Source organism: Salvelinus fontinalis, chromosome 2, assembly GCF_029448725.1.
Source record: "Salvelinus fontinalis isolate EN_2023a chromosome 2, ASM2944872v1, whole genome shotgun sequence".
Lineage (NCBI taxonomy): Eukaryota > Metazoa > Chordata > Actinopteri > Salmoniformes > Salmonidae > Salvelinus > Salvelinus fontinalis.
Genome location: NC_074666.1, coordinates 75921629 through 75941066, shown reverse-complemented (window position 1 = coordinate 75941066; position 19438 = coordinate 75921629). Strand labels below are relative to the sequence as shown.

Below are 19438 nucleotides of genomic sequence, written 5' to 3'. Positions count from 1 at the left end.
CTGATGATTGACAGCTTAACTTGGCCAATCGTGATACGATTAGGAGTAGTTTCGTTAAATTGACACGTAGACCAACCAATGATATTGATGTATTTTGTGGAGGCGGAAGTTCCGGCTTGTCGTATAAACGGAGGCCTCCTCTCCATGTGGTTTTGAGGAGTATTTTTTGGAGGTTGAATTGTAACACCACTGTAAGGTAAGACAATTGCTAATATTGCTTATTTGTGTCCTTTTGGCAATATTCTGGTTCTCGTAGTTGTATTAGAAATTACCAACAGCTTTTGAAGGTTTTCGGATAAGCAAAATATTGGCAAATGCAATGTAAGCTGTGTTAGTTCTAAGCAAGGCATCTGAAAATAACGAAGGCTATTTTGCTAGCTAGGACTAACGTTAGCTAACCAAAACCGATCCAAGTCGTGCAAAACATTGGAGTTAGCCACGTGTGACTACATGTTGTGTAATTTGGACAGTAGTTGGTTTAGTTCGATAGCTCGCTACATTGATAGTTTTATTAGTTAACGTTAGCTACCAGAACTGCTAGTAATTTAGCTAACTAGGTTGGCCTGAGTTGTGTGCGGCAACGGCAGAGTCGATTCATGACATTGTTTGCGTTACAATACGGATGTATAGAGATACCAGAGATATCTCTGATTTTACTCGTAAACAAGTTACGGAGCTAGCCAATACCAACCGTTGTTGACGGAACCTTTTGTAGTTGCTTACCATTTATTACAAATTGCTAGTTAGCAACCATGGCCCCGGGTTTTGTTTGTAATACATAATTGAGCTGTTTATTTTGCTGTTGAACGTGGATCGTTTGCAACTAGTTAACTACGTAACTTAACTGGATAGTCATGGCGTAGCTAGTTTGAGACGTTTCCTGCAACTGTCAACGTCATAATTTATTTAAACGTTATGATGGTTTGGTGTTACTGAATGTTAATTTAATAGATGGCTCAGATGTAGACTAACGTTACCATAGATAGTGGCGATGTTGGTCTGTTAACTACAAAATCTCCTAATTGAATACATCTTTTTATAAAAAATATATGGTCTCAGGGACAATCTTTAGTCAAACGCAAATGGTGACAGCTAGTGTGAATGACCAGCCATTATCCCCCCCCCCCCCCCTCTAAAAAAATATGTCTGTAGACATAATGGCTGAGAATGACGTTGACAATGAGCTGCTGGACTATGAAGAGGACGAGGAGCCTCAAGGAGCCCTGGAGACTACTGCCCCAGCAGGCAAGAAGGAGGTGAAGGGCTCCTATGTCTCCATCCATAGCTCTGGCTTCAGAGACTTCCTGCTCAAACCAGAGCTGCTCCGCGCTATTGTCGACTGTGGCTTTGAGCATCCATCTGAAGGTGAGTGCAATGGGTGGATGAGTGCTGGGAGTGGCATAAATGGAGGCTGAGTGGCATGAATAGCTGAGTGGCATGTCTGTGGATACAATGGAGTGCATGTATAGGAGGACAGTGTATAGATGGCTGAGTGTCCATCGTCATTGGGTGTTGATGGACCACTTGTCAAAACAGTGCATGTGTTGTCCAAGGTGTGTTATGGTAAACGATGGCTTTTTTTTGTTCAGATAAAGATGGTGAACTGCATTTGGATGTACTGACCAAATGCCTCATTGTTTTCCAGTTCAACATGAGTGCATCCCTCAGGCCATCCTGGGCATGGACATCCTGTGTCAGGCCAAGTCTGGTATGGGCAAAACAGCAGTGTTTGTTCTTGCCACACTACAGCAGATAGAGCCTGTGGATGGACAGGTCAGTATCTGCATTCTGCAAATGTCTCTGGAATGTCAAGTTTCAAATATTTGTTATGCATAACCCACAGGTGATCTATTCGCATCAAATACTACTCTTTCCTCTAGGTGTCAGTTCTGGTAATGTGCCACACACGAGAGCTGGCCTTCCAAATCAGCAAAGAGTACGAGCGTTTCTCCAAGTACATGCCCACAGTCAAGGCAGCCGTGTTCTTTGGGGGCCTGTCTATCAAGAAGGATGAGGATGTGCTGAAGAAGAACTGCCCTCACATTGTGGTGGGAACCCCTGGCCGAATCCTGGCCCTCATCCGCAACAAGACCCTCAACCTAAAGAACGTCAAGCACTTTGTCCTGGATGAGTGTGACAAGATGCTGGAGCAGTTGGGTGAGTCCTGCTTATTATTGCTGTCCTTTTTGGAAATGTGCCTTTTCACTCGACTTTTAATCCAACCCATTTTTGTTATTTACCCCCCTGGGAAATGATTTCTATCAATTGCAATCTTGAATGTAACGTGTGAACAAGGGTTTCCCCCATGGAAATCTGTTATCGCTTATAGGCTGAGTAAAATGGATGTCTTGGCTGTTCTGGGGGTAGTTTGAGACTTATCCATGGTCCCATTTATCTCATGTTTCAGACATGAGGCGTGACGTACAGGACATCTTCAGGCTAACACCACATGAGAAGCAGTGCATGATGTTCAGCGCCACCCTCAGCAAGGAGATTCGACCGGTCTGCCGCAAGTTCATGCAGGATGTGAGTACAGGGCCAGCTGGGGGTAGCACTGCCACTTCATGCGGTTATGGACTCAAGTTGTTTGTAAAACAGCACATCTTTGCATTGACTTAATAGAAAGATTTTTGTGGTTCTGAAGTGACATGCTCTGTCTCCTGTAGCCCATGGAGGTGTTTGTAGATGATGAGACCAAGCTGACGCTGCACGGTCTGCAGCAGTACTACTGCAAGCTGAAGGACAGCGAGAAGAACCGCAAGCTCTTTGACCTGCTTGATGTGCTGGAGTTCAACCAGGTAAACCCACACACTAATGGTGTAACTTTTATCCTTGTATAAAGTAGTTGTATTTGTGCTGTTTCCTTGTAAATCTGTTTGCTATATTTCTGTAATGTCTCCTGTGTACCTCTAGGTGGTAATCTTTGTCAAGTCAGTGCAGCGCTGTGTGGCACTCTCTCAGCTACTGGTGGAACAGAACTTCCCTGCCATTGCCATCCACAGGGGCATGGCTCAGGAGGAGAGGTCAGTCTCTGATGCTTACATGCATGCTTTTTTTCTCATATCTCAACTGAAATGGAGCCCCAAATGCTGACTTTTTATGTAGCTGAAAGCCTCTTCAATTAACTCAACACATAGTTGCCTTCAAAGGGCAGCCTCTACATCTAGTAATATCTATAGCAGCTGTGTTAATCCTCTCTGGCTGTCTATCCCCAGGCTGTCCCGGTACCAGCAGTTCAAGGACTTTCAAAGGCGGATCTTGGTGGCCACCAACCTGTTTGGCCGAGGGATGGATATCGAGCGGGTCAATATTGTCTTCAATTACGACATGCCTGAGGACTCGGACACCTACTTACACAGGGTGAGTCACATAACTGAAGGAGCCTCAAACACCTGTCTTCTGGTTGTGAATGGTATTTCCAAATACCCATTTCAATGATGGCATCTGACGATTTCATCAACTTGTCATTGGCCTCTGTAGAGCTCCCTCTAAAGGCTCATATTATTTGAGTTGTCACTCCCATCTGACCCTCTTGCCCCTCAGGTGGCCCGTGCTGGGCGGTTTGGAACCAAGGGTCTGGCTGTGACCTTTGTGTCAGACGAGACCGATGCCAAGACTTTGAATGACGTGCAGGACCGCTTTGAGGTCAATGTGGCCGAGCTGCCAGAAGAGATCGACATCTCCACTTACAGTAAGGCTCTCTCCATCCTTATACATGCAGCCTCCCATGGAGGTTTGTCATGTCAGTTTGAATGGAGTATTACTCAACTTTTAAGAATAAAAAGGGATCTTTGTCACTGTCTGCTGATAATTGTTTAATTCAATGTTAAAAGGGAATGAATGTAGTGAAGCGGGTCAAAGTGACTTGGTGATCATAACAAACGTCAATGTGCCTGGGGTATGCCATATTTGTTAATCATTAGTACTCTAATGCTGGGCCTGAAAGTTCAGGGGGATATTGTTAGCTCATTGAAACCCCCAAGATAATTGCCTGGTATAATAACTCCCTGAGTAATGGTGATGACTAGAGAGAATTGGACTGCCACGTAGGGCTGTCCTCCACACAATATCTTTGCCACCCGAAAGTCATCTGTTCTTTTGACAATCAGTTGGTCGACATTTTAAAGTGTTATTTATATATTTTTTCCATAGAGCTTGTCTGATGCTTTAAGCCAGGGGTGTCAAACTCGTTCCATGGAGGGCCTAGTGTCTGCTGGGTTTTGGTTTCTCCTTTCAATTAAGACCTACACAACCAGGTGTGGAGTTCCTTACTAAACAGTGACCTTGATTGATGAATTAAGTCTAAGGGAGGAGCGAAAGCCCTTAGACACTCTTCCCTCTAGAATGAGTTTGACACGTGCGTTAAGTACACATTTTGATTAAATAAACAAATGACTCCGGAGCCAGAGAACCTGTACATGACCATCCTGCTGGCCTTCAGATTCTGCCGTTATGCTCCTGAAGTTGACAGTAATACGTTACACCAGGGGTCAGCAACCTTTTTCATGTGGAATGCCAATTTAGTAAATTTCTACCAATTTGTGTGCCAGTTAAGGGTTTCATATTCACTTTTTCATGGAACAGTGGTAATAAATTATATACACATATAAAAGTCACTTCTATTCCCAACTATGTAAAAGATGCCAACAAATAGAAAAATTGTAGGCTGCAGATTAATATTGTGATAAAAAATATATATCACATACACAGTTGAAATCGGAAGTTTACATATACTTAGGTTGGAGTCATTAACTGGTTTTTCAACCACTCAACCCTTGTTAACAAACTATAGTTTTGGCAAGTCGATTAGGACATCTACCATGACACAAGTAATTTTTTTCCAACAATTGTTTACAGACAGATTATTTCACTTAGAGTTACTGTATCACAATTCCAGTGGGTCAGAAGTTTACATACACTAAGTTGACTGCCTTTAAACGGATTGGAAAATTCCAGTAAATGTCATGGCTTTAGAAGCTTCTGATAGGCACTTTTATTTATTTGTTATGTTTTTTTTCGAGTTTATTTAACTAGGCAAGTTAGTTAAGAACAAATTCTTATTTTCAATTACGGCCTAGGATCAGTGGGTTAACTACCTTGTTCAGGGGCAGAACGACAGATTTTTACCTTTGAAAAATCGTATCCCCGAGCTGACACGATCTTGCAACATTTCGGTTACTAGCCTAGTGTTTTGAGCGTTGGACTATCTGCCGCCCATCATTTGGGTCATAAAGGGGTGTACCTGGGGATGTATTCTAAGGCCTCCCCTCAAACTCAGTGCCTCTTTGCTTGACATCGTGGGGAAACCAAAAGTAATCAGCCAAGACCTCAGAAAAAAATTTAGACCTCCAAGTCTGGTTCATCCTTGGGAGCAATTTCCAAACGTCTGAAGGTACCACGTTCATCTGTACAAACAATAGTATGCAAGTATAAACACCACGGGACCACGCAGCTGTCATGCCGCTCACGAAGGAGACGCGTTCTGTCTCCTAGAGATGAATGTATTTTGGTGCGAAAAGTGCAAATCAATCCCAGAACAACAGCAAAGGACCTTGTGAAGATGCTGGAGGAAACGGGTTCAAAAGTATCTATATCCACAGTAAAACGAGTCCTATATCGACATAACCTGAAAGGCTGCTCAGCAAGGAAGAAGCCACTGCTCCAAAACTGCCATAGAAAGCCAGACTACGGTTTGCAACTGCACATGCGGACAAAGATCTTACTTTTTGGATAAATTTCCTCTGGTCTGATGAAACAAAAATAGAACTGTTTGGCCATAATGACCATTGTTATGTTTGGGGGAAAAAGGGGGACGCTTGCAAGCTGAAGAACACCATCCCAACCGCGATGCATGGGGGTGGCAGCATGTTGTGGGGGAGCTTTGCTGCAGGAGGGACTGGTGCATTTCACAAAATAGATGGCATCATGAGGAAAATTTGTGGATATATTGAAGCAACGTCAGGAAGTTAAAGCTTGGTCGCAAATGGGTCTTCCACGTGGACAATGACCCCAAGCATACTTCCAAAGTTGTGGCAAAATGGCTTAAGACAACAAAGTCATGGTATTGGAGTGGCCATCACAAAGCCCTGATCTCAATCCTATAGAAAATTTGTGAGCAGAACTGAAAAAGCGTGTGCGTGCAAGGAGGCCTACAAACCTGACTCGGTTACACCAACTCTGTCAGGAATGGGCCAAAATTCACCCAACTTTCTTGTGGAAGGCTACCCTAAACGTTTGACCCAAGTTAAACAATTTGAAGGCAATGCTACCAAATACTAATTGAGTGCATGTAAACTTCTGACCCGCTGAGAATGTGAAAGAAATAAAAGCTGAAATCATTTACTCCTATTATTCTGACATTTCACAATCTTAAAATAAAGTGGTGATCCTAACTGACCTAGGACATGGAATATTTGCTAGGATTAAATGTATTTGGCTAAGATGTTTGTAAACTTCTGACTTCAACAGTAAATATCCTATAAATCGCATTGGCTACGCATGGCCTGTCTGCAACAAACTCAAAACATTATCAATTGGGTCCCGCCTGACCCGTGCGCTAGTGAACTTGCAACATGATATAAAATACCCTGTTTTGCTGCACCAGTGAGCTCTGAACAGAAACCACTGTAGGCTATTTGCGCAAGGGTTAAGAAGTAATCAGGTAGGCCTATTTTTATTCAATTTATTTTTTTACATTTCCACTGGATCAGAGCATGACATTTTTCCCTTTCGCTCAGTGGTTTCAAAAAAGACAGGGGAGGAAATATTTTAAATACATTAACATGCATTGAGTGACAATAGTTACTTAACAGACTTTGTTTACTTGCTGTTTTTGAGGTGATAAGTTACTTTAAAGCTCCAACTCATTAGTGGTGGTGAGTTAAGCCAATCAGAAATGCAGTCACATCCCCAAATGGGCACTTTTAACAATAGTTTAAAAAAAAAATATATATATATATATATGTCTACATTTGCAAGCAGACCATGTAGCCTTAGGCCTAAATCTATACGTAGTCAGTTAACCATCCTTACTCAACATTGACAGGAGCACTTTAAACAAAAGACAATTAGTAAATGGAATTAAATACATCTGAAGTTGTTTCTTACAAGTGTAGCATAGGTTGTGTTCTCTGACAATGAACAGTAAGACTAATATTAAATGCATAAACAGAAATTATGGTTAACAAACATTGTAGATTAGAAATTGTGAATCAATGGTAAATGTACTACTGGTGACGGAATGGGGAATTGATAAGACACTAACAAAGGGCAAACAATTCTCACAATGAATTGGCGGGAGCGTGTTCTGGAGAGGTGTTTTGTGCATCTTCGCCACAATCCCCTTGGACTGTGCCATCCCTGTGGCCTCCAGTGGGTTAGTCCACTGAGACATGCGCGACTCACGGGTTTCTTATGTGCCTTAAAGACACAAATGTGGGGTCAGCCCTAAACTGGGTAGGTCTTAGTGAATGGAGACTCCGTACATGTTTAAACGTACGGTGAACAGATGAATGCCCAGCTGTTGCTTATGCAGATGGTTTTCAGAACAGTGTCTCTTCTCTCCTTTCTCACCCACCACTTTTTTTTTCTAGTTGAGCAGTCCAGATGAGTCCTCCATCCCAGAAGAAATGTCCCCTAACCCTGAATCTGTCCTTGTTTGGATGAAAAACCTTCCTCGCTGTTTTATTTTAAAGCTCTGTTCCTTGACTGTACACCAAATGTATTTTTATTTTAATGTATCATTGGGGGTTGTCTGGTTTTAATTTTGTTGTGGTTTGCTTTTGGTCAATGAAATTAACTTTTTATAAAATTCCAGTTTCTTGTCTAATTTGACAGGTTACATGTTACTTACAATGGTGTGCGTATTATGAAATTCTTCAAGTGACTTTTTTGCTAGTTAATTGGGACCATCAATTCCCCATTCAGATTGATTTAATGCAAGCTTACAAACGTTGGGCCAAATCTAAAATGCAACATCAGGAAAGTGTATAAAGGGCTTCTTCGAAATTACTTTACTTTAAGTCCCAAGCATGTGGTGGTTGCATGTTGGCTCGCTGGGAAATCTAGGCACAACTTCATTCTTTGTAAGGGCTTGTAAAAGGAGGGACCATCACGGCTTATTTGGAAGAACCATAGTGTCTGCTGGTGCATGACTGACCCCAGTGATCATGGCTCTATTAATGGGAGCGGGGCATCTGCGGCATCCTTCCATTGCGTAACCGCATATCTGCCTAATGGTACAATTATTTATACAGGAATCAAACGGTTATAAGCGTTTGCTGTCAAATAAACCAACCTATTAATGCTAATTGGCCACATCTCTGTGTAATGATTGAACCATATTTTCCCAGATATCTTTAGTGAAACAGGGTTGTGACTAAAGGGAGTATAGCCGTTGATCATACCTCAGTTTCATTACAGAAGTCATTGGACGAAGGCGCCTGGAAGCACAAGACCTTTCATATCAGCAAATTTATTTTCCAAAACACAGGTTTAATGTGTATAACTTTTTAATAGTGTTGGTGTTCCCACCAGACCATATCTCCATGTTAGTGTTTGTTTACGGGCAACTGATGGATGTGAGCAACTGCGGATTATCTATGTAACTTGCCCCGAACATGTGGAAGAGTAACGTTAGCTGTGTCAGATGCACCTGTGTATAGCAGTTTCACAGATCTATAATCTTATTTGAATTATTTCTCGCTGATTTTAAGATGATGGCTTTATTTTTCGAAAGCTGTATCGCAAAGACACGTTTCTTAACGGTGACACCCCACGTCGGGTTTGTAGTTCACATGACCCAGTCGTGGGCGACGCTGAGAACGGTAGGGAGAAGGCCGACAGTTTGGGAGCTAGGAGTGCAGGCGTGACTTTTGTAGCTGTTTATGATATTTCTTTTAGCTAACCCTTAACCTAAATCTCCCAACCTTCTATGTAATTCACTTCCGGTTGTGGCTGTACTCCAGGCAGAACTGAAGGGGTGCACTTGTTCATTTGGTAATACATCAACATACTTTTTATTCCAAATGCAGCATGAACTCAACCTGTGGACAAAACAACCAGATATGCTTTTATACAAGTTGTCAATCAATTGCTCTATAAAGTGCAGAGATTTCAAATGGCTGTGTGTGCTGTGCCCACATCACAGAACCCAGACTTGCTCAGTGCTAGCTATACATGGACTAATTAATTGGTTTTAAGTTATAACTCAAATGGATTGGTCTGTATACGGCAAACAAGGATGCATCTGTACATGGCTGCTCTATAGTGTCCAGTTATAAAACCAAAGACTTCTCAAATCACAATCTACATGGGTAAGAGTGATGGCAGTGTCTAACCAATCAGAACGTCCATTTTTATTTTACAAAGTCAATCACCTAACAGGCTGTGAGGCAACTATGAAAGCTTGTCCCAACCTAGAAGTTGTACAAAAAGTTGAATCATAGAAAAATACAACTCATGGACTACAATATAATATTGGCTTCAATATTTGAATCCTCTGACTCCATGAAAAGTATGAGGGGGGAAAAGCATGCGAATTACATATTTTAGTCAGATACCACTCAGATTCAGTCATGAACAAGGCTAAGGTGCATGAATGATCAACCCTTCCTAATAGGGAAGAATTTAGTAATTCTAAAGAGGTCCATGTCTCACCAATACAGAATCTTTAACCTCCAACTTCAGACAACTTATGCTAATCTCTTCGAGGTGCTATAACCGACTACTGACACATGTCTATGCAAAGGAGGCCATTTGTAACTGCTGTAGTGCTGATCCCTTTGTAGTGTCCTCATGTCTGCTTCAGTCTCCAATGAGCATGATATCGTTGACATGTCAACCTTCAATGGCAGAGAGCGGATTTAGACGCCTCAAACATAAAGCAACATGAGTAAGAGTTTGTTTTGTGGAGTATTGTGGATCAGTTGCTAGATTACAGGCCAGATTGAGTCTAAAACAGTCCCGCCCGCTAGTTACAAATTACATGTTTACTTCATATGCAGCCATTTTTATAACAAACCAGAGGGTGGCTGAGGTTCTTTCTACCCCTCAGTCAGGATTGTAATTTGCGTCAAATCAGCAGCACGACTTCTCAATGCCAGAATCCGAGGCTTGTTCCGCTGGCGCTAGGTTAAATGTCTCTGTTTCAGGGCTGAGGCATAGAGGAGTAAGAAAATGGAGACTGGTCCAACATCTAATGACCAATCTCACACACACACAAAGCCTCAGCCAACAGGTACTGTGCCAGTCTGTCTCTAACCATAACATCTCTCCTTGGAGTTGTCATCCACTATTGCTCAGGTAATGTGGCTGTTTGATTACAGTGAACACTGGTGTGACCAGGGGTCAAGTCCCAGACCTCATGGAACTCCCCTCTCTCTGCTGACAGATCTCAGCTGTTTTGTCTCAGGGCCCTCCGGTCATGCCGCTCCAAACATAGCATTGCTTCTCTCATTGGCAACCACTGTCATCGTCTGTCACAACAATAAATATCTTTACAAATGTTCCTTCCAGAGCATTCTGTGGAGTTTCCATCTTCTGTCCCACAAAAACATTTTCTTTTAGTTTCTTCATTTGGTTACGCAAATAGCAGGTATTGGAAATCTACTGGAGAAGTCACTGTTGCTATGCGAGTCTGATTTCTCCTTCCACTCAAACCAGACCTGCTTGCCATTGACAGGCCTATTCTATGCTGGCAGTCACCATGAAATGTAACACCTTACCATCCCACATCCACAAGTCTACTGGGTGTGTTTGCAGCAGCTGGGTTGGAGTCTGCATTGGGTGTGTCCCACCTTTCTCTATTGTCCCCACAGTGCGGGTTCAGTCCCAGAGTACAGGAGTGTATGGGGAGTGACAAAATGGTGGCTGGACAAATCCATATTTGTCTATTTACACACTTTGGTGCTTCCGGTTGATTAACCACAATGGACCGGGTGTCTACTCTAAGGTCGGCACTAGTCACTCATCTCTGTCCAGAATGCAGATCAACCAATCAAATTCCTTCACTCAGGTCTCCCAAAACATTCTCCAGGAGGGTGGTGGGGGATCTTTGCATTTGGCTAGTGTCTACTCAAAGTTACTCTTAGGACTGCTCTATCAGGGGCTTGGCAGGGGGGGGGGGGGGGGGTGTAAGGGATTTGAGGGGGACGCTAGTCGGTGAACTTGTGTATGTCTCCGTAGAGCCACTGCTGGGGCGGGAGGGCAACCTCGTTCAGATGACTGCACTTATCACTGCACTTGCAGGACTGCACGAACATGACGGAGTGGTCGAAGCGCTCGCCATCAGGGCAGGCAAAGGTCACGGAGGCGGTGCGTGTGCGGCGGGGTGAGCAGCAGCGGCCGTCCACACATACGCCGCAGTAGTTGGGCCGGTAGAGACGCGTGCTGCGGCAGCCAGCATAGGACAGACGCAGGGGCTCTGGGGCCTTGTGGGTACGGGAGCACTTCCTCCCTTTCTGTGGAGAAGAGAGTCTGGGTTAGTCACTGTACAATCCCAGTGAACCACAACTGCAGTTATGCTGGCACAGGGAGAGAATCTGAGGAAAGGTCAAAACAACAAGACCAGGGCTAGAGGGGCATGGTGATGGTATGGGTGGGCATCCAACAGTTGTGAGGTGGCATTGCGTCACATTAACGCCCCAACAACTCTCAAAACACAGGGAGAACATTAAGACAGGTGCCTGACAACCAGACTCATCAGTGAATCACTGCTCTGGTGAGATGTGGAGAGCGTTTTAAGGGTGTTACATGAAACAAGAGAAAGCGAGGGAGTGGGAGAATAGAGAGCGCTTTGCGTCATACACACAAGGGCCTATTAACACAACACACAGACCTGGGCAGAGTGGGCAAGGCTGGTAGCGTGGATGTGGCTACATGTTAGCTCCCACAGAACTCAAGGATAAGAGTCTCTACATTCCACTGTCACAACAATTTGGTGCCTTGTACTGTTAGTCTTTAGGTCTTCTAATGATGCTTTTTCCATTCACAGTTCAGTTGAACTTGTTCCACAGCAACAGTACTGTGAATGGAGTGGGCTCAGACCCACACTGGGGGAGCTTGCCAGAGGGAGGGGCACTTAATACCATGATATTAATATGGATGTGGGCACACCCCTGTCCACAGTCTCTTAAGGTTTAGACTGGGACACATGCACATTTGTGGCCTGCTGGAGGTCATTTTGCAGGGCTCTGGCAGTGCACCTCCTTGCACAAAGGCGGAGGTAGCGGTCCTGCTGCTGGGTTGTTGCCCTCCTACGGCCTCCTCCACGTCTCCTGATGTACTGGCCTGTCTCCTGGTAGCGCCTCCATGCTCTGGACACTACGCTGACAGACACAGCAAACCTTTTTGCCACAGCTCGCATTGATGTGCCATCCTGGATGAGCTGCTCTACCTGAGCCACTTGTGTGGGATGTAGACTCCGTCTCATGCTACCACTAGAGTGAGAGCACCGCTAGCATTCAAACGTGACCAAAACATCAGCCAGGAAGCATAGGAACTGAGACGTGGTCTGTGGTCCCAACCTGGAGAATCACTCCTTTTTTGGGGGTGTCTTACTAATTGCCTATAATTTCCACCTTTTGTCTATTCCATTTGCACAACAGCATGTGAAATTTATTGTCAATCAGTGTTGCTTCCTAAGTGGACAGTTTGATTTCACAGAAGTGTGATTGACTTGGAGTTACATTGTGTTGTTTAAGTTTTCCCTTTATTTTTTTGAGCAGTGTATATTCTCTTTTAAACAAAGTGAATAGATCAATTGATAGTGACAGTCACACATTGTATAAGATTACCTCTCAAGCACAGTCCAATTTCTTTGAGTCCTCGACTTTTAGGTCATAGCTCCACTTCTGAATGTCATAGAGCCAAACCAAATATTCCCATGTTCATCAGTCGAGTGTTTCTCTAGCATTTTACCACTTGTTTCTAGCCGAGTGTCAGCGACGTATGCGTCATCTCAAATCAAGGAATGTCCCACGCCCCATCACGAAATGTTGGCGCACCCTATGGGGGTCCGTGACCCATAGGTTGGGAACCCCTGTTCTAGATAACGTAAAACAGTCTAACCAGGTCTTGTCTGGAAGTAGACTAGCTAGCCAACTTCCGATTAGCTTCAGCTGGCCAGTGAACAACCATGGCAAATTTGGTTTAATAGCATATCTGTGTGGCTAGTTGGGGACCGTCAATAAATTACACAATGTAAATGGGACAATATTTTCATGTTTCACATCTTTCAGTTGTCTAATTAAATGCTTTCAATATATGCATTTAATTTCTACAGCTTCTAATTAAATCAAATTTGGAGCTGTTGACATTTAAAAATATTGTCCCATGTACATTGTGTGATTTACTGGTCTTTAGCTAGCCCCATAGTGATATTGAATGTCAAACCAAATTTACCTTGGGGCATTACGATCGGGATGTGTGCAACTGGTTTCTGAATTGATGATTACTTGGGTGCTGTGGGCAGGATTGAAAAACCCAACCCAAAAAAACTGTTGTGGTACTTTTCATTCTGTGACATACCATTTTTTTTTCTAATTATCTCAATTTGGGACGAGACTGACTTTATGACCCAAATTATCCTATTTATACTTTGTAGTCAATTTTGACACGAGTAAATGTTTATGACGAATATAGATGCCACATAGGCCGTTTACTACAAGATAAGTTGTTTATTGCCTCTATGGTTTCTAGACCCTTTACACACACACTTTACCTTGACGGGGATGGACATGGAGCTGCAGGGCCGGATGTTGCACAGACGCGTCTCCTTCACAAGCTTACACCGGGCATTGTCATTGGTGACACGAGAGGACACGGCCATCCCACAGCTGCGTGAGCATTGGGACCAGCTCGTGGTCTGGACCACACACTGCCCTCCAAACTGCCTCCATGCTGGACGGAAGGAGAGAGTGGGGGAGAGAGGACCAGAGGGAGAGGCACAGAGAGATGTAAGCACACTGGCCTCATTCACAGAACAGGCAACACTGATGCATAGAGGAGGGTGATTACAGAGAAGGAAAAGCTGGACGACAGAGGTATATGCTGGGAGAGAGTGGTATGTGTGTGCCTCTGGTGCACAAGTAGTCAGTGGAAAACATGGCACACTGACACACACACATGCAGGGGAAAGGCTAGGAGTGCACAGTGGGTCTGTTTGTGAGTCAGGGGCTAAAACACAAACATGGCGTTTTACTGCGGGGAGGAAACAAACGGCGCTCTAAGGCGACATCACGGCGCCCTCTCTTACCTGCCAGGTGCTTGTGCCCGCGTAGCTTGTCCCACGTCTTCTCTACCTCCACCAGCTCGTTTCCCATGGTATCCTTGGGTTTGTAGTGGTACGGCTTGAGGTATGGTTTGTAGGGGTAGGCAGGGTAGGGCATGAAGGGTAAAGGCGGGTGGGCTGGAGGCAGTGGGTGCCCGTGTACTGAGGGTACAACGGATAAGCCCTTGTGGCAGTCGATACTGAGGCAGCACTGCCCAGGCACCTTGACCAGGCGCGGGGCAGGGCAGGAGTGTGATGCCAGGGGCACATGGCTGGGGCACAGAGGCACGCAGCCCACCGCCCCGTCAATACACGTACACTGGTGCTTGCAGCCAGCCTGGAAATTCTCCCCGTTCTGGTAGATCCGTCCGTTGTATTCGCAGGAGCGACCCTCGAGCTTCGCTGTTAGGGGAGACAGATTTTTAAAAAGGAAAGACAATGATGTCTGTATGTAGAAGGATCTGAGGTATCACTAGCCTATGGCCATGCCTTTGGTTGTATTGCTTAAAACACAATGAGTTCAAGTTGAGTGAGGTAATGAACAAAGTGGAGGAGAGGGACAACAGAGACAAAGGAGTAGAGAGAGAGAGAATGGGCGAGTAGAGAGAGAGAATGGGCACATCAACAAGAAAGGTCCAGAACTAATTGTGTATTAGAATTGGGAAGTGAAATGACAGAGGTAGTATACACTATATCCCTAGTTTAATGAAGGAGCCTCTATTCTTAGTCCAGAGAGGAATTTTGACTTGTTTACGATGTCGTTCCGTTTCAATCCCTCTGCGGGACTCCCATACAACACCCCCAAATACCCTCCTTTATATAGAAACCACCCCCTCCCCCTCACATAAAAATACCCCTGTGTGTGTGTGTCTGTGCGCGCGCATGCGGCAACACACGGACCTAGATAAATACATTCTGCCCCCTGCTCTCAGCAGTGTGGCTCAGGAAGATGCTCTCTCTTCTAAACATGGCACCAATTTCAAACGCCAGATCCATATCAAAGACTCATATCAAAGACAACCAACATTCACCATACAACCCCAGACTAAACCCTGACAACCCCGTTTGTATTGTGTACATACCCCTGCAGATGCCATGAGTGTGGCCCACGTCATTGCCATAGTTACACTCCAGCCCCTTGTGGTGGTCACAGGGGTGTGAGTCGTGGCAGTCCTGGTTGAGCTGGGCAGCACACACCTTACAGCAGCCACAGCCGTCAGGTACAGAGCTGACCCCCGGGGGACAGGAGGGGGGGCCAGCCGGGCACTCACACATCACAGGGCAGCCAGCACTCACCTGGTTGGAGGGAATGGTGCAATACAGAGGATTGGAAAAAAGGATTTCAATGAGGGCAGTTCGTAGCCTAAACATTAATAGAACGATAAACTGTTTCAAGTGGATTCAGGCTACACAGAGCACAGAAGATCTTCAAAGTGTGTTTGGCTTAAATATTCACTAAATACCCAGTAGCACCGACACCCCCCCCCCCCCCCCCCCGGGACACTTTCCCAACCTCTGTCGCTGTCGCCTTCCTCTTGGCAGGGATGGAAGAAAAATTCAATGTGACCCCCTCCCTGAGTCCCAACACCACAGCCCCCCATAACCCTGATAAAAAGGTTTTGGGTCTGCCTGTCTACAGTTGGATAAGACTATCCAAAGTATCCCTCTACTGCCATGCCATCCTGGGCCAGGGGGATTGAGTGGTGGGGTCTAAATTGTTTCCGCACAGCAGGTTCCATCTATTTCCAGACCTGAATGTGTCACTTTTCATCTCAGGTTGGGAGCTCTAATTGGGTCCTTGTGTGCCACTGGGGTTTAAAGGGCAGTAGTGGTCCAATATTCCAATGATATTCAGGAACTAAGGTAAAACATGAGCACTTGAGTCAGGTTATCATCATCTGTCATGTCATGCATAAGAGTCAGATAACTACACTGTTCCTTTCTGTCGCTATCTTAGTGTATAGAAGACACTGTGGTCAACATCACTTTCATTACAGAGTACAGTACCCTATTTTAGTTTTATGGAAACATATTTTAGTAGTGGGGTGGCACCATCTGGCCATAACTGTTCACTGTAAAGGTAAAACGACAGCATTTACTCAACTGTAACATCAAATTCACAGTGCCTTCACATTAACGCAATATTCAGAGACACAAAGGTATTTCTTATAACGCTAAAGACAGAGGACCAGTACGCTTGTCGGTGGTGCAGTCTGTTGACTACCCGCCACTGTGGTGACAGGAGACCGACCCGACACGTGAACTTCTATTTACAATGTTTACACAAGCTTGGCTGAAGCCAAAATAGTACAAAAACATTGCACACACTTACCAACACAATAGTCGTCATTTGAAACAGAACAAGCAATATTAACGTCCTCATGTTGTCAAATGACAGTTGAATGAAAGTATAACTTCTGCCACAAGACAATTGTTGTTTACGTCCACGGACAAAACCCCACAACGGGAACTGTCAAACAAGGCGCAGTAATTCCACAGTTAATGTGTAGTGTTCTTCCTAGAATATCAACACCTGCATATTTTAATCGATTCATTTTTGCAGCTCGGTTATATATTGTCCCCGTGCTTTTTGTTGCAGCTCCGCCTACCACAGTCGGTCTAGCCAATTAAGTGGCGGGCATGAGGCCAGGGTATTCCAAAGGGGGAGGAGAGGTTTGAGGCTTGGCCAACTATGAATGCGTTCATTCATTTAAAAATATGAATTACTACATTCCAAAGAGGACCTGGCTTTTGGTGTTTATTTATTTATGTTTGAATTAAAATAATATTATTTATGCTTTTAAGTTTTCACACGCATACATACCTCTGTCCAGCTGTTGTTTTGTGAAAGGCAAGATAAATATACTCAGCTGGCTAGTGTGTGCTACATTAGTACTGAAACAGCCATAGAAAACAGTTAGGAATTTGGTCCCCTTTATAAAAATACTTGACGAGGAGAGCGAGACGGATAAAGTATACATATAGATGGGCGTGTAGACGTTTCAGTGGAATTATCTCTGATATACCAAAATATTGCACAAGTCTATGAAGATGATGGTGGAAATGATAGCGATAACTCCCCTTTCAATCCATCACTCTCTCCTTCTTCCATATCCTGTCTGTCGTCAACATCCATCTCTACCCTTCATAGATTCCCTTGGTGCCCCTCTACGTGGCCTTCATTCGTCGCTCTCTCTTTCTCTCACAGACATTTATTGAAGAAGGGAGTGTGCTAAAGGTCCAGTGGTGGTGAGTCCAGACCGGAACGGAGGTGAGAACAGTTGGGCTAATCCATGGCTCGCTCTCATGGACACGAACACAGGAAGCTCTCGGTTTACCTGAGCTGGTACACACTTTGACCACATAGTGTGCCCTGTTACACACTGATACTGTGTTAGAGGTAGACACACATACAACAATCCACTGACACACTGTTAAACTGTACAGTATATCATGCAAACATACAGTACCAGTCAAAAGTTTGGACACACCTACTCATTCAAGGATTTTTCTTTCTTTTTACTATTTTCTACATTGTAGAATAATAATGAAGACATGAAAATTATGAAATCATCTAGTATCCAAAAAAGTGTTAAATCAAAATATATTTTATATTTGAGATTCTTCAAAGTATCCACCCTTTGCATTGATGACAGCTTTGCACACTATTGGCATTCTCTCAACGAGGTGGTCACCTGGAATGCATTTCAATGAACAGGTGTGACTTGTTAAAAGTTAATTTGTGGAATTTCTTTCCTTAATGTGTTTGAGCCAATCAGTTGTGTTGTGACATGGTAGGGGTGGTATACAGACCACGTCCATATTATGGCAAGAACAGCTCAAATAAGCAGAGAAACGACAGTTCATCGTTACTTTAAGACATGAAGGTCAGTCAATCTGGAAAATGTCAAGAACTTTGAAAGTTTCTCCAAGGGCATTCACAAAAACCATCAAGTGCTATGATGAAACTGGCTCTCATGAGAACCGCTACAGGAAAGGAAGACCCAGAGTTGCCTCCTGTAACGGATAAGTTCATTAGAGTTAACTGCACCTCATATTGCAACCCAAAATAAATGGTTCACAGAGTATAAGTAACAGACACATCTCAACATCAACTGTTCAGAGGAGACTATGTGAATCAGGCCTTCATGATCAGATTGCTGCAAAGAAACCACTACTAAAGGACCAATAAAAAGAAGAGACTTGCTTGGGCCAAGACACACAAGCAATGGACATTAGACCGGTGGAAATCTGTTCTTTGGTCTGATAAGTCCAAATTTGAGATTTTTGGTTCCAACCGCCGTGTCTTTGTGAGACGCAGAGTAGGTGAACGGATGATCTCCGCATGTGTGGTTCCCACCGTGAAACATGGAGGAGGAGGTGTGATGGTGTGGGAGTGCTTTGCTGGTGACACTGTCAGTGATTTATTTAGAATTCAAGGCACACTTAACCAACATGGCTTCCACAGCATTCTGCAGCGATATGCCATCCCATCTGGTTTGTGCTTGGTGGGACTATCATTTGTTTTTCAACAGGACAATGACCCAAAACACACCTCCAGGCTGTGTAAGGGCTATTTGACCAATAAGGAGAGTGATGGAGTGTTGCATCAGATGACCTGGCCTCCACAATCACCTGACCTCAACCTAATTGAGATGGTTTGGTAGCAGTTGTACTGCAGAGTGAAGGAAAAACAGCCAACAAGTGCTCAGCATATGTGGGAACTCCTTCAAGACTGTTGGAAAAGCATTCCTCATAAAGCTGGTTAAGAGAATGCCAAGAGTGTGCAAAACTGTCATCAAGAAAAAAGATGGCTACTTTGAAGGAAATATGTATATATTTTGATTTGTTTAACACTTTTTTAGTTACTACATGATCCCATATGTGTTATTACATAGTTTATGTCTTCACTATTATTCAAAAATGTAGAAAATAGTAAAAATAAAGAAAAAACGTTCATAGAGTAGGTGTGTCCAAACTTTTAACTGGTACTGTACACTGACACGAACTGTGACGACAGTGTGCCGCATTACACACTGTTTTACTGAAGACACGCAGACTGTACACACACACACACACACACACACACTCATTTATCCTCTTCCCACTCAATCCATCTCTGTCTCTTCCTGACTGTGTAATGAGGTGATGTAATTGGTCAAGGTAAGA

At 44.0% G+C, this 19438-nt stretch overlaps 2 protein-coding genes across 4 annotated transcripts; one reads left to right on the top strand and one right to left on the bottom strand.

Moving 5' to 3' along the window:
• Positions 1-87: 87 nt before the first annotated feature.
• On the top strand, positions 88-17795 carry LOC129826237 (ATP-dependent RNA helicase DDX39A). Of its 2 annotated transcripts, none has more exons than XM_055886750.1 (10): positions 88-196; positions 1153-1365; positions 1646-1773; positions 1881-2157; positions 2408-2526; positions 2667-2798; positions 2914-3023; positions 3216-3360; positions 3544-3691; positions 17478-17795. In XM_055886750.1, exons 2-10 carry the CDS (start codon positions 1158-1160, stop codon positions 17486-17488), a joined length of 1278 nt encoding a protein of 425 aa, XP_055742725.1. In that variant the 5' UTR covers positions 88-196; positions 1153-1157; the 3' UTR covers positions 17489-17795. The 2 variants fall into 2 exon arrangements, with proteins under 2 accessions (XP_055742725.1, XP_055742719.1); XM_055886744.1 differs by lacking the exon at positions 17478-17795 and adding an exon at positions 7593-8309.
• LOC129826245 (CCN family member 1-like) lies at positions 11153-17101 on the bottom strand. 2 transcript variants are annotated; one of them, XM_055886775.1, is made up of 5 exons: positions 16602-17101; positions 15352-15565; positions 14255-14671; positions 13721-13899; positions 11153-11459 (listed from the first exon to the last, which is right to left on the bottom strand). In XM_055886775.1, the coding sequence occupies exons 1-5, from the start codon at positions 16650-16652 to the stop codon at positions 11154-11156; spliced, it is 1167 nt and encodes a 388-aa protein (XP_055742750.1). In that variant the 5' UTR covers positions 16653-17101; the 3' UTR covers position 11153. The 2 variants fall into 2 exon arrangements, with proteins under 2 accessions (XP_055742750.1, XP_055742740.1); XM_055886765.1 differs by lacking the exon at positions 16602-17101 and having other exon boundaries at positions 15352-15718.
• Positions 17796-19438: the final 1643 nt, after the last annotated feature.